The sequence below is a fragment of the Indicator indicator genome, chromosome 6 (assembly GCF_027791375.1).
Source record: "Indicator indicator isolate 239-I01 chromosome 6, UM_Iind_1.1, whole genome shotgun sequence".
Classification (NCBI taxonomy): Eukaryota; Metazoa; Chordata; class Aves; order Piciformes; family Indicatoridae; genus Indicator; species Indicator indicator.
This window is the reverse complement of record NC_072015.1, coordinates 21,096,530-21,122,289: the sequence shown is the minus strand read 5'-3', so window position 1 is coordinate 21,122,289 and position 25,760 is coordinate 21,096,530. Positions and strand designations below refer to the sequence as shown.

Below are 25,760 nucleotides of genomic sequence, written 5' to 3'. Positions count from 1 at the left end.
TTTTCATTTCAGACCATGGGAAATTTTTTTTCTGTGGTAGTCAGGAAAGTTTATCAATAGGTCTAGACCATATGTTTTCTTTTTTTGTGTACCATCAGGAGGAAACAAATATTTTGGAAGATTTGCTGTAATTCTAATGCATTAGATCAATTCTTAAACACAAGAACAAACCTGTTGTATGTTTTCGATCTATGGAAAATGCAATTCTGCCACCAGAATAATTGTTGAAACGAGAACAAATCCTGGAAAAAAGGCACAAACCCTTAAAACTAGAAAAAGGTAATCAATGATATTTTCTTTAATATTGAATTACTCCAGTCTAACAAATAGGCCACAGATAATGACAAACCTCATAATTTAGCTCTCTGAAATGAAGGCATGTAAAAATTGGTTTAATATGTGGGGAAGAAAAAGAAAGGAAAGATTTTTCTTCTATCTATTAATATTCTGCAACAAAATTGAGTACATCTTTCTCAGAGTGCAACACAAGGCCTGGCCATTAAGTAAACATGGCTAAAACCAAATCTGTTATTCTTTTGAGTTGTGTTCATTGTTGGTCACCAGGGATATTAACGCCGGCAGCCAAATATATCTTCTGTGGTTTTGGCCACAGGCTATGCTTTCCACACAATAACCTCTACAATTCAAATTATCATGAAACAGCACCCCAAGGTTCATCTTTGGCAGCAGGTTGGACTTGATGATCTCTGGAGGTCCCTTCCAAACCCTAATGTTCTGTGATTCTCTTTACTTATACTTGCTAAGACTTTGTTTCAGCTTCTAATTTTCTTGCAATAGTATTCTTTCCTCTGGCTTTGACAATGTTATTACTCAGGAATACTCATACCAAAGTTATCTTTGCAGCATACTGCAGTGACCGTGTCACCCTGCTCTTTACATGTCTCTACTACTTCACTCTTCACCCATATATAACTATGAATCATAGAATAGAATAATAGAATCACAGAATGCACTGGGTTGGAAGGGACCTTTAAAAGTCATCTAGTTCAGCCTGCCTGCAGTAAGCAGGGACATTCCCAACTATTATCAGGTTGCTCAGATAGAGACCCATCAAGACTGGCCTTGAAAGTCCCCATGGATGGGGCACCCACCACCTCTCTGGGCAACCTGTTCCAGTGTTCTACCATCCTCACAGTAAAGAAGTTCTTCCTAATGTCCAGTCTGAATGTACCTTTCTCTATTTTAAAACCATTTATTTACCTTCAAGAAAGCAAAGTCCCATTCTGATGATCCCATCACATGAAACCTACATTTGTTAGATTTAAGAAAAAGCTCCTGTATTTTTTCCCATTTCTCTTCCAAAATTGGGAAGCACTTCTGCCATCCTTAGATCAGTATCATTGGTCAAGATTACTTCGGCATGTCCTGGTCGTTCCATGTATTCACATGAGCAACACAGAGACAAAGACACTTTAGTGCCTTGTTAGAGGTAAAGGATACAAACATACACAGATGCCTTATGGACATAGGGCTATCCATGGCATATGGCCATGGGTGTTTGCTGAAGAGAAAGCAGAAAATTGCTTACCACACTGCAGCCAGGACAGTCAGGACCATTTTCACATGTCCTACGTCGTGCCTGGATCCCTCCTCCACACTGAGCAGTGCAGCGCTCCCATGGACCCCAGCCTGTCCAAAACACATGAGGGGGGCACAACAAATGCTCATTGCAGTACCTGTGAGAAGAGGCAAAAAAGAAGACGAAGAATCTACTTAGTACCAGACAAGACCTCCCTCACAAGTGCCTCATTTGCAATATTGAGTTAGGCATTCATGCAGGAAAATATACATAAGGCCCCTCTCTATTAATAAAGCACTGAGCTAACAGTTGGCACACTACACAGTGTTTAAACATTTGAGATTTACTTTTTTAGGCTGTAATAGCATGGGTGAAGCATTTGTTTGCTTTATTCAATCTTTATATAATCCATGTGATATGCCATGCTATTGTACACAGCTGACAACTACTGTACTTAAATACAGTTCTGACTACATATGTGGAGCAGAAGTGAGTCAATCAAACAGGAGGCAATCATTTAGCAGGCAACCTTTTATCTGCCTCCATCTAAGCATTGATTAGGATCCATCTCTCTACTCTTCAGAGACCTAAACTTGCTATTTGCTTTCACAGTGTCTCAACTTTTATGGGTAAAATAAAAGCTAAAAATTGATTCTAGGCATAAAAAACTGTACTATTTTCATAAAGCTATTACTTTATCTTTTAAAGAGTGTTTTTAGCTATCATAATCTTTGAAGTATTTCCCAGTGGACTACAAACTGAGAGGCTTACTAGGTTCTTGAGGGAAGAAGGATCATTTTTCTACTGAGCTGTCATTATTGTGACAAGGCATTCAGATATGTTGGGGGTGAAATTTTTCATTGTTTTGCAAAAAATTAAGATTCCTGATTTTTGAGCATGCGATCCAGTAACTCTAGCCACAGTGTATCCTGCTTAGTAAGGATGCTCTACAGAGGTCCAAAGGATCTGGGCCACCAGAAAGTGTGACTGGGGCTTTTAAAGGAACCAAGATGTTAATTCAGATAAAGCAAAGCCACAGCAGATACTCAGAAAACAGATGACCCAGAAGGAGTGCTCTAACATTTTACAGACGTGGCTGGGTGGGTCTCGTTCCAACTACTGACTGTCCTGAACAAACAAATCAATCTGTTACAATACTTAATCATTTTTTTTACAACAGTATCCAAAATCCACTGTCTTCTTGCCCTTATGAAAAGTTTCCATCACTTTGCACTTTCCTTCAATGAAAACTGACTCTAATACTTGAGGAACTCATTTTGTATAAAAAGACAAATGATACTATAAATTGTTTTCATTTTCAACAAGAACAAGCATAACCACATTTTTTTTTTGCAAAAATTGTCAAGATCCCCAAGCTCTAATTCTTCATGATGAAGGAATCTGTCCATTCAGAAACTGTGTGTGAAATGAATGTTCTTTGTGTATGTTATATACAACAACAGGTTTACCATATATGCTGGAGACAATGATTGAGAATTGGTCCCTAGGTCTGAGAACTCCATTAGAATTTAAAAGCTTGGGAGTCAAGTAAATGAGGGAGTGACATTCAGTTTTGTGTTTCTGTATAGTTAGGGAAACTATTAACAGCTTGACCTCACCTGTTGTTTATGAGTAAACTGATAAAAAACATCCCAAATCCTCAATATTTCTGACTCTGCTATCTCAGAATTCCTCAGTGTCTGATTTGGGTAAATGTTTTTCCACAGTAGTTTACACACAAACTACCTTTGTCTCCTCCTGCATCTTCAATATTTGCAATTCACAGTTCACATTATAAAATCACTGAAGATGCACAGGAATATTCTGTGCCTGGATATTTTTCTCCAAAACCTCCAACAGCTGCACACATTCTTTCCAACATGACTGTTTGTGATTGTCTCTATGATCATTTGATAATGTGTACCAAATAAAACACAGATGTAATATCACCATTTATTTAGTCAAATGAGTACATATTTTGTAAAATCTCATTAGTTCTTAAATGTGTGATTAGAAGGTCAAGAGAGGTTCTCCTCCCCCTCTGCTCTGCCCTGCCCTGGTGAGGCCACATCTCAAATATTGTGTCCAGTTCTGGACTCCTCAGTTCAAGAAGGACAGGGAACTGCTTGAGAGTCCAGCACAGAGCCACAAAGATGATTAATGGAGTGGAACATCTTCCTTGCAAGGAGAGACTGAGAGCTGGGGCTCTTTAGCTTGGAGGAGAGGAGACTAAGGGGTGACTTCATTCATGTTTATAAATATATAAAGGGTGAGTGCCAAGAGGATGGAGTTAGGCTCTTCTCATGATGCCCTGTGACAGGACAAGGGGCAATGGGTGGAAGTTGAAGAATAGGAAGTTCCATGGAAACAGGAAGAAATTATTTTTTTCACTGAGGGTGATGGAACAGTGGAACAGGCTGCCCAGAGGGGCTGTGGAGTCTCCTTCTCTGGAGATACTCAAGATCCACCTGGATGCATTCCTGTGTGATCTGGTCTAGGTGATCCTGCTCTGGCAGGGGGGTTGGACTAGATGATCTTTTGAGGTCTCTTCCAACCCCTAACACTCTGTGATTCTGTGATTTTGTAATTCATCTTGCCTTAAAATATAAGCATGTACAGTGTAGCTGTCTATATATCATGTAGTCATCTAAACTTGAGCAACAGTTCATGGAAAGAAACAGCCCTTCTGAGAACACAATTTATGTCACCCTAAAGCAAATGCCTAATGTAGATCATACAAATACAGCACTCTATATAATGATTTCTCTCCACTGACATCTAAGCCTCCATCATAGTCAATGGAAGTTTTGTCAGTACAATGCATGGAAAGTGAAATGATTAATTTGGCCAAATTTAGGAACATACAGTACAAATCAGTTTTTCCCAGCCTGTGTTGAGTAGATTTCTGCAGACTGTAGCAGCAGTTCAGACACCTGACTGGCACACAAGTGGACATTTGAAGTTAGGTGTGACAAATCTCACTTAGGTGAGGCTTATGACACTATACATTGTCTCCTTTAGTGTCAACATGCCCTACCACCTGTTCTCTCACTCAAGTGAAAGAAATAAAAGATAAATAACTGATACAGTAAGCACTTCAAAAGTTGGCAATTCTGATAACCAGTACTATTTAAAGATGCAGTTAAAATTACATGTGGTGGGTCGAAAACTTCCCCCCAGCATTAACTTTGCCAAACCCCTATACAAAAGGGAAAAGAGAGAGAAGCAAAGATATATTAGATTTAACCAAAACAAAATGGATGCAGCCAAGGTCAGCAAAGCCTGTTAGTATCTCCCCAGCAAAGAAGCAAGAAGAGAAGAGAATTGTTTTGGGAACCAAATCTTATGGAAGATATCCCTCCAACGGAATTGTTTAGAATAATCATTATTTTCCTTTTTACACCCTAGAGTGATTTATTTACATTTTTACTACTTTCTGCTCAAAATCGGTGAAAAATTCTAAAGGCATAGTCTAAAACTACCACACTACATCATGAAACTGAAAAAGAGGCCTAAAAGGTTTATGAAAGCTACTTAACTTCAATTTAGGTTTATTAAAAACAAACAAACAAAAAATACAACAACAGAAGTGACTGTCATTTTTTCCATTTTTTCAAGAAAGGATAAAGGAAACCAAATACAGCATACAAGTAGAATCTTATTTTCATTTCAGCCAGCCAGCCTCTGAAAACATTGGGTATGTTTTCATAGCTAGAGATAGCCCTGCAATTGATCTTTGAGAACTGTGCTATAGCACAGGGGTTTGAGTCAAGTTACATTGTATCTCTTATTGGCTGCATTTCAAGTCCCTCGGCAAACCTTTTTTTTCCCTTTTGCTCTTCTTAAATTTGTTTTTTGAGACCCATGGGGTTAGCCATTTTATTGTAATCCCACAAAACACGCAATATAAGAAATCTGAATCTGTGAAACCACTGTCCTCTCCCCTAATATAGCTGCAACAAGGCCAGAAGGCAGAACAGCCTAGACAAACATGGGGTTTGCACAAAGGGTTTGACCCTTTGTGGGGGTTAAAGAAAATGAGTTAATCACTTTTGAGTCTGAAACACAGTGTTCTGATAAAGAAATAGTCGAGCTCACTAAAATGAAACCTTGGGAGGCACTAGGGTAGAAAGTAGACAAAATAAAGGACATCTGTGTTGACTCAGTAGTGCAAGTGTTTTTGAAATGCTCAACCAATGACCGTTTAGGTAAGTTTTGTTTTGCTAGGATGGAAAAATACTGCTAGAAACAGGCTTCTGCTATTGCAAAAAGGTATATAAGCCATGTGTGTTCCCGTAAGATTCTTCGGGGGTCCGTGCCCTTAGTAAGTCACAACCCTTACCATCTCCCATTAGAGTGAATACAAGTTCAAATAATGGAACTGTCAGCAGAAAGCCCTCTGTGCAGCTGAGTTGGCAATCACTACTTCCTACAGCAATTTTAAAACATTTTGACTCCAGAAAATTCCAGTACAACTTGAATTACTATTCTTGTTGCTATGAATATCTCAACCTTTAGTACAACACCAGTTTATTTCAGTTTTGCCATGCAGCCCAGGTTATCTGCAAGACAGTTACAGATGTGTCCTTTTTATTCCATAGAGGGATGATATTTAAACAGATAGTTCTTACTTTTGAGCTATATTATACTAGCATGTATTTAATAACAAATTACCTTTCATCATTGCCTGCCTCTTCCTATGCAATACAGTGTTACATGGTGGGTACTTGTAATTACCCCCTGGTGACTTCCTGGGAAGCACAGACTATAGTGAGGTTGAGAGAAAGGAAGGAGAATGGGAGCACAGACTTCCCAGCAGGCAAGATGCCATGGAACAGCAAGCAGGCCCAAAGCCTCATGGTGTTTGATCTGCTTTGCTGAAGGAAGCTGGGCCTGTTTGCACTGCTCAGAAACAAGAAGTGATACACAGAGCAGGCACTTGACTCTCAGCAGTTTGTCCTTCTCATGGAAAAAAGCCTGAAATTTCTGGATATCTGCTATGAACTGTGCATGAAAAAAAAAAGGGAAAAAAAAAGGTGACAATATGTGCTCCTTCAGATCTTCTTATACATTCAGAAATTTCCAGGGCTTTCAAACATTTACTCCTGATCTGCAACTAATTAATTTTCTACTTCTGATTTGCCATGCTTTTTTCTTACTTTTTTTTCACCTATATGCTAAAAGATAACTACGCTCATTTAAAAGCAAGGGATTCCCAATCTAATTTCCCCCATTTCTGCAAAGACAGGAGGGAGACCACTGGATTAATGAGCCCATATCCACAGCATCTTTCATAGAAAGGAGGGGACAAATATTTTCTCTCAGGTGAAAGACTAAAACAGTATACTATGAAATCTATAAACTAAAACCTAGCTGACTTGATCTGCTCAGGGGAGATATATATCCAAACAATTTTTAAAAAACACTAAAGCTTTACTAGAAAAAAACTATTTCAAAGTGTGTTTAATTCATTGAATATAAAACAAAGCCCTTGAAACATTTTTCGTGTTATATAGGTACTTCATTCATTTAAGACACAAAAATATGAACTTGCAGCATCAGTAACAGTGTTGTGAACTTAACTATACTTTGCTCTGAATTCTAGGTCTTGAGGTTTGGTGAGTTACAATTCAAACACAATGCAATCAGTTTTCAAGGTGAATCAGTTTTCAGGGTCTCAGGGGACAGTTCTCTGTCACTACCAGCACCACTCAACTGGCTTGGGAGGAGTGCAGCTAATTGAAAAATGAAGAGACCACTGCAGACTCACAGCCTTGCTAATGGGATACTACTACCGTGCACTGATAAGAGTTAAAGAGAGAGCAAAAGGAAAGAGAAAAATATGGCAAGTAAAGAAGAAAATGTCCTGTGGAATACAGCTGAGCAGAAGGAATTTAAACAGACAGCAAAAAAAAAAAAAAGATAACTCACCTCTCCTCACGATTCTGTCCCACACAGACACGTCCCCCATGTCGAGGAGTTGGATTGCTGCAGGAGCGCTGACGAACTTGAAAGCCTATTCCGCAAGTGGTACTACAAGGTGACCAAGAAGTCCATGGTGTCCAGCCTCCATTTCTGGTAGAATAAAAAGCTCAGGCTCTGTCATCTGTTATACATAGCGAATGGCTGATTAGGTGTGACTGACAGCAGAATCTGACCCATTAATATATCTGAAGAAGTCATTAATACTGCATCGTGTTCCACTTCGTAAAGAAATAAAGGTGCTTTGATCCTTCCATATTCCATGCTTTGTAACAAGGTTCTGTGTCAAGGTTCTGATTATAACTTTTCATTAGACTTTATTAAAATTATTATTTGTGGGTCTTTTTTAGGAAGATTGGAATGCCAGATTTTTGCTACTTTTTTTTTTCTGAGAAGAGAGTGATTAAAGCATGGAGGAAAACAACACTAAGGTGTGATCTCAGTCTCTACAACTACCTGAAGGAAGGTTGTAACAAGTTGGGTGTCTGTCTCTCCTCCCAGGTAACAAGTGACAAGACAAGAGAAAATGGCTTTAAATTGCATTGAGGGAAGTTTAGATTGGATATTACGAAAATATCTCTTGCCAAAAGGGTTGTCAAGAACTGGAATGGGTTGCCCAGGGAAGTGGTCAAGTCACCATCCCTAGAAGTATTTAAAAAAATGTGTGGATCTGGTGACGGATTTGGCTATGCTAGGTTAACGGTTGGACTCAATGACCTTAAAGGTCTTTTCCAACCTAAATTATTCTATGATTCTTAAGGAATTAAAGTAATAAACAAGTCAGAATGCAGTTTGGAATTTCCACAGTATGCTCTAATAAGGCACTAACACTTTACAAAAAATCTAACAGAGTTCATGTGCTCTACCCTGCATTCGCAAACTACTACAAAGGAAAATCCTGTCCCTCCCCTGTATACACTAGGAAAAAATATACTACACCAAACATCTCAAAAGCAATTTCATACCCTGTCTTAAGCAAAAAATTATGAACTTGAGCGGTTCCCAAAACCTTTTGATGGCGAGCTTGCAATTTCTGTATTGGTAGAAGACAAATAGCAATAAAGAAAAGAATAAACCCTAAACTTTAACAACTTCTTGATGTTTCATCATAAAAGCAAAAGTTAAAATAGTACCTTACTTGATTTTGAAATAACTTTTTTTTAAACAATGAAAACTAATTAAATATTGTAATAAAAATTACATTAAGACTATTCAAGCAATTTATCGCAGATATTACCAATTTAAATTTTACTCATCTTGATCTCTTGTTTTTATAAGGGATATAAGATTTTACAACACAGAAAAGAAAAGCTTTTGAAAAGAAAGAATCAGCTCTCACTGGTACTACAGACAAAAAAAAAAAAGTTCTCTGTCACTGCAGTGTCTGCCCCAAGTGAAAAAATTAACAAAAAAATCTGGATATCCACGAATTTTGGGAATCAATTACTAATATAGCACTATTAACAGAAGTAAGCAGTTAAAATAGCATTGTAATGCTGTCAGTGGTATTGCATGAATCAAGTCCTCAATCATGTTGCACATCTAAACCTGATAGTCAATAGCTTTTCAATTTTTCAGTCTCTCACACCATGCTTATCTTTTCTACCACTGTCCTGATCTGATGTTGTATACTATATTGTTATGTTTTTAATACTTTCCCTATAATTGGCTCTTTCCACTTACAAAGCTTGTAATTATGTTGTACAGAAGGACAACCACTTTTATTAATTAACATTATGTTCTTCTGATGTTAAAAAAAAAAAACAAAACAAAACAGAAAACAAAACAGAGGAGACAAAAGCAGAGTCACTGAAAATTAGAAGAATGCACCAGTACATATTTCATCTTGCAATTAATGTATGTATAATGTTTTAAACATGAACTCCTAATGTAGTTCCAAATATGCAGTGCTCTGAATCTCCTTGACATGATCTGCTCTTGCTGTTTTTTCTGGGTGTGGTTACATGCCTGAGGAAGACAAAAGAATGGCTACAGAGTGGCATATAGACTGGTAATAGATCCAGATGTCATTATGCTACCAAAAGATATAAAGAAAATATTTTTTCCAAGGCATAATGGAGGAATACATCGGTGACATGAGATCTCAAAAAAAGTAAACAGTTCTAAAGAAACAGTCAAAGAATAAAAGTTTTATCAACTGATACTTTGGCTACTACCTAACATTGATTTTTTCTTTTATTACAGTTAGCTGCAGACAATGCTATTTAGTACACAGCATTTGAAATCATTATTTGCCATCTGGCTCCTTCTCTCTCCCATAAAATTTGAGAGATACTTTCTAATATCTCATTTGTTGTGGTCATTGCTATGAACTGTTTCATGCACAGAACAGGATCCGTGTGTTATGAATGAGATTTCAAAGGATAGGTTCTACTCTGAGCAAGTTAAAAACTTATAAACCACCCAGGATGAAACCTGAAATTGTTTTGGGTACCTGGAACAATTGGCAATCTCCATGGTTGGTCCTTCACACAGCCAACCTCCACACTGAGGAGCAGGACTGTCACACACACGTGTCCTGCAGAGGCAGGAGCCAATGCTGGCACCATCAGTGTGGGTACAAGGTTTCCACTGCGACCAAGTTCCAAAATGCCCATCCACAGTTAGATTCCTCATCTAGAAACAAATACAACAGAAAGGCTTAACTGTGGCCTGACAGTTCCTTCATACGACTTCTTAATTCTGCAGTCCGTGGAGGTACAGCCTTCATCCACTAACAATAAAAGCCTCCACCTGGGAGGTATACTTTCCAGACACCAAGCTCCCCTTAAAATTTCTGTAGCTGCATAACTCCTACCACCTCCAACCAATCTGGGATACAGGATGCTGCAACTATAGCAGCAACAATAATGACAACTAATCTTTTGCAACCATACTTGCTAAATACTAAGTATAGTTTCACTTTCTTGATGATCTGTTGACACTACCCCCTATTTCCTAAAATTTACCTGTGATTGGGAAGCTGGATACTGACTGTAAAGTAGCATGTACCAGAGTGTTTGTGCAAACCCAAATCCAGATCAAAAGGAAAAGGCAGAAGACAGTAGTCCAGAGTAAAAAGACTGGATGAATGAAACTCCAATCTGCATGATGAGTGTCTTTTTTTGACAAGAGTTTTTTGAAGCACGTATTATACAATGCCGCTTCATAAAAGTGAGATGTGATTTTCAATATGATTCTGTCTAAACATTAGGTGTACTTAGATGTATGAATCCCTACAGACAGCTCCAACAAGCAGCACCTATTCCTACATGATGAGACAGTTTTCTTCCACTGAAGGCAATTCTCAACACCTTTGGCTGGATGGGTCAGACCAGGTGAACCTGATGAGCTTCAACAAGACCAAGTGTAGAGTCCTGCACCTGGGATGGAACAATCCTCATTATCAATATGGGCTGGGGAATGAGGTGCTAGAAAGCAGCCACTGCGGAAAAGAACTTGGGAATTCTGGTGGATGAGAAGCTGGACATAAGCCAACAGTGCACAGAAAGCCAACTGCATGGTAAGCTGCATGAAAAGAAGCATGGACAGCAGATCCAGAGAGATGATTCTGCCACTTTACACTGCTCTGTTAAGACCTCACCTGGAGCACTGTGTCCAGCTCTGATGCCCTCAACACAAGAAGGACATGGACCTGATGGAGCGGGTCCAGAGAAGGGCCACAAAAATGATCAGGGGGCTGGAACCCCTCTCATATAGCCCCTGAAGGGGGCTACAAGAAGGCTGGAAAAGGACTGTTTACAAAGGCCTGTAGAGATAAAGCAAGGGACAATGGCTTCAAACTAGAGAAGAAGGTTCTTTACCATGAGGGTAGTGGAATACTGGAACAGGTTGCCCAGGAGGTAGTTGAGGCCCCATCCCTGGAGATATTCAAGGTCAGGCTCAACAGGGCTCTGGGCAACCTGATCTAGTGGACAATGCCCCTGTTCACTGCAGGTGGGTTGGACCAGATGACCTTTGGGAGTCCTTTCCAATGCAAACCATCCTGCGATTCCATGATTCTCGACTGCAATGTTTCCATCACACATCCATAACACGTAAACAAGAAATTTTTAGTGTCCAGCTGAAACAAAACGTGTTAATGGAAAATGCAGCAGCCTCTATGGTTGCTGAAACTTCTAAAGAAAATGAGGCTGGGCATGGGGATTTCTGCTTTCTTAAGAAAGATAGGTTTCATTTTATTAATTGTTTTAGGAAAGTGTTGATTTTGACAAACAATGCCCGTTTTTTCAATTAAACGCTAAAGATCTGCCTGCTGATTGTCATATTTTAGCTTTCAGTCAAAACAACAGTACTGACAAGTGCAGGCTAAGTAGCATTTCAAGTCACTCAGATAAAAATAATTATGTAGCAGTTGTAGTCATGCATATTTATCAAATGTTTAAGAATGTAACACTAACATTTACTTATACAATTACTGTTGTAGATTGTCATGAATGGTCTGAAAGGGTGTCTTCCTTTGCTATTTTTAGTATTGTTTCATTGTGTTGAGGGGAGTATATATTTCACTAAAAATGTGAACATACAAGAAAGTCCAGTACAGCACAAGACATGTTTCCAACACCACACCGGGTGCTGGCTGATTCTTTCCACTGTGGTAAAGGTTCCATGATTTGCCTTTTAATTTTATTTCTCGTTATTTGTTTTTCACATATACAGCTTCTCCACAGAATATCTATGAGTGGATTCTGCCAGCTACAACTGACAACCATAATTCATCATTTCAAAATTCTGCTGACAGCTGTTCAGTGAAAATAACTCACCAATTTTGCTCATGCTGAGCACACGTTGTTTTCTGAGAGATAATAGGAAATACTTTTTGTTAAGTGACAAGAAAACTCATTCTGTCTTACACTGCTGCTCTGACAAATATATTGTTCATAAACTAGCAATAATATGTCCCCAGTCTAATTAATATCAGGGAAAGCATGAATCAAACTTATCTGAATGCTTGGCCTTAGGACATATTAATGGCAGGTTTCTCTCTCTCGATTTTCTGTCCTTTTCACAAGTGATACCAATTTCATCGGGACTATAAGAAAGCAAAATGTACTGAAGAGGGGCTTTTTTAGCCCTCAGACAATATAGCTGCACTTTCCTGGCATGGCTACACTCTGCTTCTTGAGCCTCTCTGTAACCACCCTATCTTCCTACTTAGTGCCTCCTCACTCTGAGAAAAAAAAAAGGGCTAATGCCAGAATAGAAATATCAAGCAGCCAACCCATTACGCTAATCCTTCCTAATACAGCAACCCAAGTAGGCCACCAGCAAACCCTGCACATAACCACATTAACTTGTGGGATTACTGCAGAGAGATATGATATACTCCATGGACTTGGAAATGAATATACTGTACAGTGCAGTTACTTGCCAATCAGGGAGGCAAAGACTGCAATAGTGACTGTATCCAGACTTTCTGTGAGACATTTGCTATGTCTATATCACCAAGTGCTATGCATATAAAATACAAATCTGGAAAATAAACCAGCTGGTGTTGAAGACTTGACACATACACCACATGTATTTTGTGGACTTTACTTTGGACTTGCTCTGGCCATGGATCAAATGGCTAACAGCAGTTGGAGCACGATTTTGGTTTATTTCATCCGAAAGTAATGTGTCTTGAGTGCTTCAGGACTGCTTTGAGATGTGAAGAAAAGAATACTAGATGGACAAAATCAGAGTATTTTCCACAAAGCTGCTCTAAGTTAAAATGCTAATGCAGATAAATCCAGTGCAAGACCTTTTGTTTATTAGGCTACTATACAGGAGCATATATGCAAAGGCCAGGACAAGATACGGTTTAAAAAAATTACTATTTAATATGAAACACAGACAGTCAGAACACAGGAGCTAGTTCTCAAGGATACTGATCAGTATCCATGAAGCTGCTGAAACACATGTAGCGATCACAAGTGAAAGCTTAAAGAACTTTATACTAATTTTTCACACCTCTAGTTCACTCAACAAATCCTGGCTGAAGAGAGAGGAGTGTCATTAAGATATTAAAAGAAGCTTAGAAAACACATGGAGAATAGAACATGGATGTCATATGAGCATAAATTCATAGATACATGTGCTCCAGTGGCAAATGGAGACAAGCTCAAGAAGTCCTTATTAGCGGTGAATGCAGAATTGACTCTGAAAGACTGCCTCTTAGGCAGCAGGCAAAGATAAGTAGCATGAATCTCCAAAACAAAGAGCTTAGTAGCACATGTTTGATCCTGCTTAAACCCTCGTTTTTGTACTCTTTGGAGTGAGGGAAAAGGATCAATACTAGAACAATATTGAAACCCCCTTAAGAAGGAGAGACAAATGAAGTTTGCTTTTGTCTTTATTTTATTAAATTTATTCAAAATCATTTTAGAAGTGTTAAGCCATTAAATATTAACACTAAGTTTATTATAATTATCATTTCTGTCATTTATGCAGGTGAGAAATAACTCAAACAATTTACCCTTCCACATTATGTACTTTCAAAGATGTTGTATGGCCTTTTATGTTACCAATATATTATATATATTATCCTAAAGGAAAAGATTATACCACTAGTGACCGAATCTTTTCAAAGTATAAAATGGAGAAAAACCTGTGAACATCTCTAATCTTAGTGAACATTTTTTTTCAAGGTGGGAGCACAGAAACCATAGGTGAAAAACTACCTATGATCACATTATGTAAGTAAATTGATAAGAAACAGAAACTTCCCTAAATATCCTGTTAAGTCTAACGAGAAGGCCTGAAGAAAATGGCATTAAACTACTTTTCTGAGTTTCTAAAATCAATGCCAGCCCATTTTAATAAAATTCACATGGTATCAAAAGTTTTAAAAGACAAATAAATGTATCTGGACTTACTGGACACACAGTAATGCTTTGCTCCCATTGACTCATGCTCAGACTTTCTTCCAGCACTGTGCATTTCTTCATCACCATGTCCCAGCCACAATAAGGGTCTTGAGATCCAATGCATGCACTGTGAATGAAAAACAATTAAAAATAATGAATATTTATCTTAATCTATACTGACCAAAGATTTCTTATGGCTCTTCGATTTTCTTTGACCTAAAACAGATAGTGAAATTGATCTCTGTTGTAGAATGGCACAGATTAAATGATAAAACAGAAGAAAAATGAATTTGAATGCCTAAACAAAGCAAGGATTTCTTTAAAGTGTAAAGTTGAATTTCTGGCTGCATGCATGTTATGTTGTCAAGATTGATTATTGTACTTAATTACTAGAGAATTACAGAAATTCATTAAAAGTGTATCTTGTCTGCTCCAAGTAAAGAACATTTCAGGAGTCATAGTTCTTAGTCTTTTCTCCCAGTTTTGAAAAATGCTCTGATTTGTTTCCTGCACTGCTACAGAATCCCTGGAAGTAAGTTCAAAGAGATGCCAATGGCTGCCATCACATCTCTTACATATCACACACTGCCCTAAACATTTACTCCTAGCAACAGTAGGGAGTAGGAAAAAGGTTTGCTTCCTACAGACTGTGAAAGACCCACTGTACAAAACTGTAAGATGTTTTTGTTATTAAATGGCAGCTTTCTCTTGCTACTGGTAGGTCAAGCATTAATAGGCCAGGCAATAGGTCTGTGGCTTCATAGCCATGTAAGAAAGAGTTGGAAGTTCCATCATAGTGAAGCATAATATAACTGTTTTAACACTTGTAAAAATGTCTGCAAGTTCTACATAAAAATTCTAAATCCAAAGATTTTGCCTAGACCGTAAAACATGCTGGTCTGATCATTCTTACTCAACTCAAGTCCATGGATATTGTCAGTTTATAGCAAACCTGTCCAATGAAGGGCCACACAGATGACTGAGACTAGAACATCTCTCACACGAGAAGAGGTTGAGAGAGCTGGAACTGTTTAGCCTGGTGAAGGCTCAGAGGAGATCTCATCAACATGTTCAAATACATGAAAAGAGTGTGCAAAGAAGGAGGAGCCAGGGTCTTTTCAGTGGTTCCCAGTGACAGGAGCAGAGGTAATGGGCACAATCAGACACAGGACATTCCCTCTGAACATCAGGAAACACTTTTTTACTGTGAGAGTGACTGAGCACTTGCACAGGTTGCTCAGAGAAGTTCTGGACTCTCCTTCCTTGGAGATATTCAAATGCCATCTGGACACGGTCCCAGTCAAATGGCTCTAGGTGGACCTGTTTGAGCAGGAGGTTGGACCAGATGACTTACAGAGGCCCCTGCCAGCCTCAGCCCTACTGTGATTTTTGTCCTCATAAATCCTGTGGTTTATTCATATTTCTATTTATCTCTGGTATTCTTCATGTAGTCCTATGCTAACATCATATAAAAGGCAAGTTTACTAATTCCCTTGTATGCTGTTCCATAATAGCATCACAGAGGATTCTTGGTGCTTATAAATTTCAAATAGTTTCTTGGCAACATGGATTGCCAGTACTATGTGGGAGGATAGTTCACATCTGCAAAATGGGCACAGAATAAGAGGCATAATAGCCAGAACTCTCCAGGTGCCCCTAATTAGACAGCCAGTTCAAAGATAAAGCTTTTGGCTTATGGATTCAGTGTTCAGAAGAGAGCTCCCACTGCTGGCTCTTGTAGCTGTGATCACTTAGCATTTTTGTAACTCGGGCTGCACGTTTCCATTTAACAAACTAGAAAGTAAGGAGGACAATTACTGAAAATTATGGAAAGTTTTAAATGTCTTGGTCCTACACTGTTTGCAAGACAAGATGTTCAGTATTCTCCTTCAGAGTATTTCTGATAAAGCATGTGTTTTTTACAAAAAAAAGAACACAAAACAATATTGAAGGCTAACATAATGCACAATTGGCAACAATAGCTACACTGTTTCTCAAACTGGAATTGCTCACTTTTCCAGCTTCATTATTCCTGTTAAACACCAATATTTTTACATGCAGTTATTATGGTTTAGATCTATTTTGTTAAAACAATTAAAAATGTTTTAAAAGTTAGTCTCACTTAGAACTACACTCCCTCTTTCCTTGGAGTAATCCGATCCTCCTCCCACTCTGTCCTTAGACTCCATTTCCTCCTTTGCTTTTGTTTTGACATTAATTTCACAAAATCACAGAATGACAGGCATTGGAAGAGACCTCTGGAGATCATCTAGTCCAACCCCCCTGCCAACCAGATTCACTAGAGCAGGTTGCACAGGATGGTGTCCAGGAGGGTTTTGAATGCCTCCAAAGATGGATGCTCCACCACCTCCCTGGGTGTGCAGTTCCACTCAGGTAGATCAAAACTGCTTGCAACTTTCATTACAAGTGGCTTAGAAGTTTAAGTAGGGCACTGAAAGCGTATTTTGACCTTTCTTATGACTTCCTAATATCAGAAGCGATCCTAGTTCCATAGAAGAAATAAAGTTAAAATGCTGAAAACTTGCACTTCTAGGAAAAAGAATTCTCAGTAACTCTGTGAACATTTCATTAAGTGCCCAAATTTGGAGAGCACTGCAGAAAGTTAAAAGAGGGTGAATCTTTTCAGAATTTAGTTAAGAAGGTCCACTGCACATATGACAACTATGATTTTAAGAAGTTAATAACTCAGCTAACCTCATGCAGGTATTTAAAGGCTAAGTGCAAAGAATTTCCTCCGAAATTGAGAGGCATTAATAGTCTTCAATAATTTTATTTTTTCTTTACACTACAATACATAAATTAATCCTGAAAACATATCAACTATTCCAAACAAAGCAACAGGAAATTTCAGCTGAGAAGTATTTCTCATATGACAAATTCTAGTTTGTTTGGGTTTGTTTTTAAAAATAATGTTATAATTGATTGCTCTGGCCATTATTGTATCTAAATCTCCTTTCATAAATGTTTAATGTTTGAAATTTTGTATTCAGACAGAAAAGACATATCATGAAACTGTAGTTCAGAATCATCACTCTTTGGCATTTCAGTTCACCAGGCCAAACATATCCATGAAACGAGGCAGGACCTGGCTTGAACAGCTACCCTCTTCTCAGGTATTGGAACAAAAGTTTTTTTCTGTTCTCCCTGACTCACATCTCAGAGGGTTTTATTACTTCTTTTAGATCACTTGCTTAGATCACCAGTCTCTCCGAAAAAACGGATGTATTTTCTTTTAAAGGAAAAGGATAGGTAATCTGTGAGTAAATTTTAATCCATATTTGCATAATTATGTCACCTTTTAAAGCAATTTTCTATCCTTTGAGGGATAATTTAATGTATGACTAACAGCAACCCACTTTTTTTGATCTGCGGTACTTAGATTATACAAATAATAATGAGATAAAGTAAGTTTATAGATAGAAAATCAGGATAGAAAAAATCTTGTAAGTAGGAAAAATATCAAAACCTCTATCTGAAGTCTAAAATTTGAAGAGATGATTATTAGCTCACAATTATGAATCCTTACTGTCCTGCATCAATGAAAATTTCATATTGTTTTCACTCTTTTAAAATTAATCTCTAACCCAAGGCACAGCTGTAAGAGGAATAACTTCAGCGTGTACATGAAATAACAAAAGAAATTGTATTAAATGGTGTCAAATTCATAAAAGTAAGGAAAGCAAAAAATTAGATACCACTACACATCTTTATCCCTTACTCCTCCCAAATCTCTGTCTAAATTAAAGCCATTTAAGCTGCTACCGCTCACAAAAATAATTAAGTTTTAAAATTAGTATCAGGTCCTTCAGCTGGCAGGGCCTTTTCAGATAGTGACACTGAAATGGCAGAGCTGAACAATGTATTCGCTTGTCTCTGGAACTCCACCTTACATCTCAGTTTCACCAGAGATGAAAATGAATTTTTTGGCTGTTACTCCCAGCAGGCACCAGTCCACATCTCTAAGACTTCACATGATCTGTCCTAACACTGCTAAAACTGGCAGTTTTGTGCAGGAAGCAAATTCAGGACTAAAAGTGAATTGGTTCATTCTAAGAATCTTCTTGATGCCACTTATGCTGCCGAGTCAGTACTCTCTAAAAAAAAAAAAGTTCCACGGCTTTTGGCTTCTACTGACTGATTCTAATTTTCCTCTGTTGTTATTTCACATTTATTGTCAAATGTAAATGACAGTTGAGTGTCTCTCCTGTAAGGCATTCATTTGGCTGCAACGGTTTGCTATGCCGACTGACAGTCATGCAATGCGTAAACAATGGATTTTGACTGACTAGTAACAGAACTGTAAATCACCTCTCTCTAAAGCATGCCAGAAAAAAGAAACAGAAGATTATTTTGTGCAGATATTTTATAATTTTCACCAAGCAAGCCAGCAAAACTGCTCTACTTCAGTTAGATTTGCAATGATTTATTCAGACAGAAAATGAAGCAGAAATGAATGCCATTCAGAGCAAAATATAGAGAAAACCCCATACTGTTTTAGATTAAAAAGAATTCATTGTGTGTTCCAAAGAACAGAAAGGCCTTAAAATGAAAAGCTATAACCTGATACCATTGATTTCACAGAAATGTTAACATTTCCTTTAAAGGGAAGAATATATTCCCTTATCAATATACATTTTAAGTGCTAAACAGGTATCCTTTTGAGCTGTATTCAAGATATATAAACAAAAGAGGAGCACCTTCCAGACTGGTCAGTGAAAAAATTTTCACTTTTGTTCAATGAAACATTTTTCCGTCTTTACTTACGCACATTATTTTGAAGAACAGAAGGTACTTCAGTCTCCTGACCCTTTCATTTCTACTGAGATATACACGCCTACCCAGTTCCAATTACTGTCAACTGCAACCTGGACACTGTATATGAGAAACTGAACTGGAGTCACCATGTAATTTCAGAAGCCAGACACCTCATTGCAAGTTTGAACAGACAACTGAAGATAAGAAAAAACTGTCTCATGTTCCAGATACAGTGTCCTGTCTATTTCTGAACGTGTACATGAATCCAATACTGCTCTTCTACAAAAAGATACCTGTCAGCGTTCTCATGACTACTTGTTTTGTACATACATACGTATCTATGTGTGCAACGAAGAATGGGGATCGAAATAGTCAGATGAATGATACAGCAAGAACATAAAAAGGAGGCACACAACTGATAAAGTTAGAATAGAATCATAGAATCAGTCAGGGTTGGAAGGGACCACAAGAATCATCTAGTTCCAACCCCCCCACCATGGGCAGGGACACTTCACACTAGATCAGGTTGCTCAGAGCCACATCCAGCCTGGCCTTAAAAACCTCCAGGTATGGGGCTTTTACCATCTCCCTGGACAACCCATTCCAGGCTCTCACCACTCTCATGGTGAAGAACTACTTCCTCACCTCAAGCCTGAATCTCCCCACTTCCAGCTTTATTCCATTCCCCCTAGTCCTATCACTACCTGATATCCTAAAAAGTCCCTCCCCAGCTTTCTTGTAGGCCCCCTTCAGATATTGAAAGGCCACAATAAGGTCACCTTGGAGCCTTCTCTTTTCCAGACTGAACAGCCCCAACTCTTTCAGTCTGTCCTCATAGGAGAGGTGCTCCAGCCCTCTGATCATCCTGGTGGCTCTTCTCTGAACACCTTCCAGCATGTCCATATCCCTCTTGTAATAGGGGCTCCAGAACTGGACACAGTACTCCAGGTGGGGTTTCATCAGAGCTGAGTAGAGGGGGAGAATCACCTCCCTCGACCTGCTGGCCACACTTCAACCAGGATCTGGTTGGCTTTCTGGGCTGCAAGTGCACAGTGACAGCTCATGTTGAGCTTCTTGTCCACCAGCACCCCCAAGCCCCTCTCCTCAGGGCTGCTTTCCAGCCAGTCACTGCCCAGCCTGTATTTGTGCTTGGGATTTCCTCAACCCAGATGCAGGACCTTGCACTTTGTCTTGTTGAACCTCATGAGGTTGGCTTGTGCCGAAGTTCTATGAGCTCTTGTCAAATAGTCACAATCCTGCTTTACTCTTTCCTGTACCATTAAGAAAAATCAAATTCTTTAGTCATCTCGTTTACTCTACATGGACTACTGTTGCTTCATTTCTATAAAACAATCAAAAACCTTTGAGGTATGATTCAGTCTTGCATCATGCACTGACAGTACTTAAATCTAAAAGTTCCTCTATTCAAATCCAGAATCAGGAATTTATATATAATAAAGTTGTTTATAACACACAGTTCTCTGAATACTGGTGCTTCCAAATGGCTCTACCTAGAACAAATGTGGAAGAAATCTTTCAGCGTGTGCTCTCTACAAGAGAATGCAGACTTTCCATTCATTGCAAAAAAATAATATCTGAAGTCCCTATCTACATCAATCACCAAAAAAAGAGCTTCCAGCCCTCTGATTAGGAGGTAGGAGAAATGCTGAAACTACCAGGTGCAGCTATGGTTTTCAAAGCCCTTTTGATGGGCTGCAACTAGACCCTTCAAATCTATGGTTTGCAAATAAGGTCTGAAAATCTGAGTTACCTAAGTGGCAAGGCAAAACCAGGAGCAACAGTTTTGGGGATTTTCCCACAAGTTTATGTGTTGCTAGACCAACACAGCAATAGCAGTGATTGCCCAGGCTGGACACATGTGCTTCCATATGGCATCCACATGCCTTCAAAAGGCAGATATAATGTAAATGGGACACATGACTGCCATATCCATTTAATAATCTCTAACCTAGCTTCTTTTGAACTTAAATGTTGAGGTTACCTTTATACTAGAATATGAAGCAATTACAATGATAGCAGGCCCAGATTTAGGAGTACAGCTTGATTCATTTAAAGTACCTTATCAGATAGTAGGTGTCCCAACATTTCAAGGGTACTGTTACGTCTCATTCCAGAAGTAACTGTAGATAGCTCCACTGGCCTGGCAACATATGAGGAGCAGATGGCCTTCAAAGCCACTCAGTTTGGGCTCATAGAACTGGACCACACAAAGTCCTGTCCTGGAATTCTGCCCACAGTTCACACTGTTGCATCAAGAATTTCCTCTCTCTCTCTCTCTTACATTCAGGTCAACAGTGGCCTCCAAACTTGGATATAAATTTTCTGCAAAATTTCAAATAAATGAAAATGTCCATGAAAAAGATTATAGAATATTAAGATTGCTGCAAATAATTTTCATGAGACAACAACTGGCGTGTAACACAGAGCACTGCAAGACGAGATGCACAGGGTGTGTACTGGCCTGGCTGAGTAGTAGTCTACTACATGATCTGTTAAATTAAAATAAAAAATCTTTGACCTTTTTCTTTTTCCTTTTTTTTCTTTTTCTTTTTACCACCTAGTCCCCCTAAATTCTGTTTCCAGAGAATACACTGGTCAAGTATCAAATGACTAGTGAAATGATCTCTTGGAAAGTGAGTTGCTTTAAACATTGTTGCATGAAGTGGGAGTAAATTTACTAACAGATGACTCCCCTTGTATCCTAGCCAGTTCTCAGAGATTAAAGGAGCTAGAGGTGGCTGGATTTACCTCTTAATAGGGATGCCAGTTAGGATGGATTGCTACAGGTCTGACACCAGACGCATGTGCAGCCCAGTTTTGCTGTATGTCTGGTTGCATTTAAGCAGTTAGATGCACAAATGACATGGTTTGTTTACACTTGCAACATATATACAGATTCTTTACGATTGCCAGTGAAAGGAACTTAACTGCAGAGGTTGCTATACAGCTTCAAGAAAATACCATTGTAATTACACATGTAATTACCCAGGATAAAATACACTCAGCAGCTCTGAGGAGGGTAAGGAAGACAAAATACATTGGTGTGCCCCCAGGGCCTTGTTGTTGAATTCTCATCCACACATAGGGTTCCAAAAGGGCTAATATTTATACCTTGGTTTTCTATTGTGGAAGTGTGGGGGTGGGACTGTAGCCATATCACTAGGTGGATTTTTTGCTTGCATGAACATTTATCAGCGGACTGGCCTTTCAGTTTTGATGTCTTCAGCCGGTAAAAGTTGATTGCAGCAGTGTCATGGATTGAGTTGAACCTGCTGCTGTTATTCATACCATGCTGCAGTCATGCCAGCTTCAAAAATGAAAGTGCTAACTGGAGCAAAGTATGGGGCTTGAAGTTCAGATTGCAACATGGGAGGCTTCCTGTTCTGGTTGTCACTTCTGGGTTCCGGTTTCTTGGGTGTGGGTTCTTTTTTGTGGGCATGGTGGCAGAAAGAGTTGGAGTCAGGTAGCAGCTGGGTTTGACTTTCTGTTTTATTTCCCCCCCCCTCCCCCCCCCCTCCCATGTATTTCCCTATTCTTCTTCTGCAAATAGGGTAAGCTAAGGTAATAATTTATTATTAGATTAATTAGATTATTGGCATTGTGCTTATGATCTCTTATGTCACATTAAGTTCATGTCATTATCTCAGCCCTGAATTTTGTGTTAGTTTTCCCCACACTTTTGTGTTGGGGGAGCAGGCAGTTTAGACCTTGCGCTAAATCATTACAGGCAGGAATAGTTAACTGCTGTCATAAGCAAGACAAAAGGCAGGCCAGGGCCACACCTGGCATTGATCCCATCACCAAACATGGAGAGCTGGACCTTCACCTAGTTGCAGTGTCTGGTTTTGACCTATATGCTTATCATCAAGCTATGCTTTCCTATTTCCAATATTTATTCTTCCAACACACATCAGGTAATATTCAAGAAAAAACTAACAGAAACTACACTGATCTCAGAATTCTTCAAACTTATGGCATTTTCCAAAGCAAAGAAATTAATTACATGATGACATATGAAAAACACATGCCTGTTTTAAATTTGTACTCCTTAGCTCACTTCTATGTTTAAAGCAATATCCTATTAATACAATCTGAATTGCAAATACGTAGTCAAGTCCATCTGATTTTCTTACAACTTTACAAAATAAAAGGAAAAGACATTTTCTTTTTACTCATATAGCTACTTTAACATATACATTGGAAGAAGGCTGTAAAATTCTATGTGTTTTTCAAAATTCTTCTTTACCAGAAAATGTGTGCTTATAATACAGAATCACATAACCACTACGGTTGGGAAAGACTTTTATGATCATCAAGTCCAACCATTATCTACCTCTACCAGGGCCACTACTACACCACATCCTTGAGCACCATGTCTAGATGGCTTTTAAATATATCCATGGATGGTGACTCAACCACTTCCCTAGACAGCCTGTTCCAGTCTTTGACGACCCTTTTGGTATAGAAGTTTTTCCTAATGTCCAACCTAAACCTCCCCTGGCATAAGTTGATGCCATTTCTTCTTGCTCTATCAGTTGTGACTTGTGAGAAGAGACCAACAACAACTTCTCTACAAACTCCTTTCAGGCAGTTGTAGAGAGCAATAAGGTCTCTCATCAGCATCCTTTTCTTTAGACTAAGCTCAGCTCCCTCAGCTGCTCCTGACAAGACGTGTTCTCAAGACCCCTCACCAGCTTTGTTGTCCTTAATACATGAACAGATCATGTACTTCGAGGAGTTGTGGCTAAATATTTCCAGCGCAGCAAAATATAAATGTAATTTGTGGGCCAGATAGTCAAAGACAATTACTGCACAAAACTTGAGTCTTCACAGAGGAAGAAAGAAATATAGGTCAAACTCAGACATGGAGATCCTGAGTTTATTCCCTCCCAAGTAGAGGAAAGATATTCTATTTATTTTTAGTGAGGAAGACTTTCAGCTGTGCTTATTTAATAGTTCTCCTGACTTTACTACTGTCCTCAGAAGTTCACATCAAATGAAGATAATTTTGCAGTATATCAAATACCTAATAAAAAAAAACCTTTGCAATTTTATAATGTGCTTCTAATCTAGTCTTGCAGCCAGGAAGGATTAGTTTATCCCAGTCTAAGAATTTATGAAGATTCTGATTCTGGAATATTACTTTGGAATCACTAAGTCAGATCAGACTTCATGTGGTTCCAACACTCCAGTTCAGCAGTGAGCTTCTCTGATTTAAACTGGAATAAGGCTTGTATATTTTGAAATAAGGAAATCTACTTAGATATCCAAAACTAACTATTCTGGAACAATTACTTCAAAACAGCAACCTCTTCTGGACATACTAGCACCTAGTAATAGCTTAGTCCACATTACTAATTATTAACGTGTATAATATTACAAATAATTGTTCTGCCCTGTAACGACAGCCAGTGTTTTATTTCCAGGAAAAGAGGTTTGTACTAAGTGTGAGACTACTAGTGAGGAAGTAACATCTATAGCTAAAGTAAAATAAAGGATGCAACAGTGATTGAAATACTTAGTCCAATAATAATTTTGCTGAAGTTCTAGGAATTAAATAAAACATAACAAAATTTCCAATAATTGTTTTCTTCTGTTAGTTAATTCAATACTCTTTTCAGTACTGTGCACTCACAGTTATATTTTGCATCAACAATTGTTTAGCTGATGTTTAATAAAGAAGCCAAAATAAAAATTATGGAGTACAGAGAGAGAAAGATTACAGTTATAGTACAATAGCTTTGCCAACAATACTTAGCAAAACAATCTTATGAACCAATAATATTTTAAGTGTGTGATATAAAAAACAATTTCCCGAGGTCAGGGTTTTCTTTACACCAGAGAAATCACTATTTGTACAGCTTTCAGCAGATGGCATTCTTTACTTAAATACACATAGCCTCATAGTAAGATTAGTTTTCAAGCCCTTTAAGTGTCCTAACCATGTCTTTCATTTAAAAAATGCTAATTCTTGTTCCTTGCTTTGTATGATTTTGCAGAACATTGGGGTGATAAAACTTTTAATTGCCTCTATTCTAAGAACTGATGCACTGAAAACTCTACTACAAATAAAAGTATCATCACATTTGCCTCAGAGAAATCACTGCCATCTAAGGTTGCTTTTGAGGGCTACAGCTGACAATAAAAGAAAACTAACTGCTTCTTCAGGGGACAGAATCTTTACTCCACTGCTACAAATCTTATTTGCTGTTACAGGTGCATAGAGCCTTCAAAGTAAACAGCAAACACTGCAACTTTAAAGAGTTTAATACTTATCTTCTCATGATAATTATTCTGTCTATCTCACATTATAGTTAATTAGCAGACATAGAAAAAGGCAGTGGTGCTTTATGCTTGGCCTACTCAACTCTGAAGAAGTACAAAAAAGCTAGGGAATTCAAAGTGCAAATTGTAGCTCCAGTGAATAATGTTATTGTTCTTCATAGAAGTTTGATAAACACGTACAAATTACAATACTTAGGTGACAATAATTTGGTCAAGCCTTAAGAATTTTCTCCAAAGAGAGTCAAACTAAGGTAAATGCTCTGCTTCTTTCACCCGGAGCACGAAGA

The 25,760-nt window shown here is 38.4% G+C and overlaps 1 protein-coding gene across 1 annotated transcript in view; it reads right to left on the bottom strand.

Annotated features, from left to right (window-relative positions):
• SEMA5A (semaphorin 5A) overlaps window positions 1-25,760 on the bottom strand; it is a 281,365-nt gene that overhangs the window by 60,801 nt on the left and 194,804 nt on the right. Inside the window, exons 12-15 of the mRNA XM_054381978.1 lie at window positions 14,401-14,518; window positions 9,978-10,159; window positions 7,472-7,615; window positions 1,550-1,697 (exon numbers count right to left, since the gene is read on the bottom strand). Of these exons, the coding sequence (XP_054237953.1) occupies window positions 1,550-1,697; window positions 7,472-7,615; window positions 9,978-10,159; window positions 14,401-14,518 (592 nt within the window). The remainder of the gene's footprint in view (window positions 1-1,549; window positions 1,698-7,471; window positions 7,616-9,977; window positions 10,160-14,400; window positions 14,519-25,760) is intronic.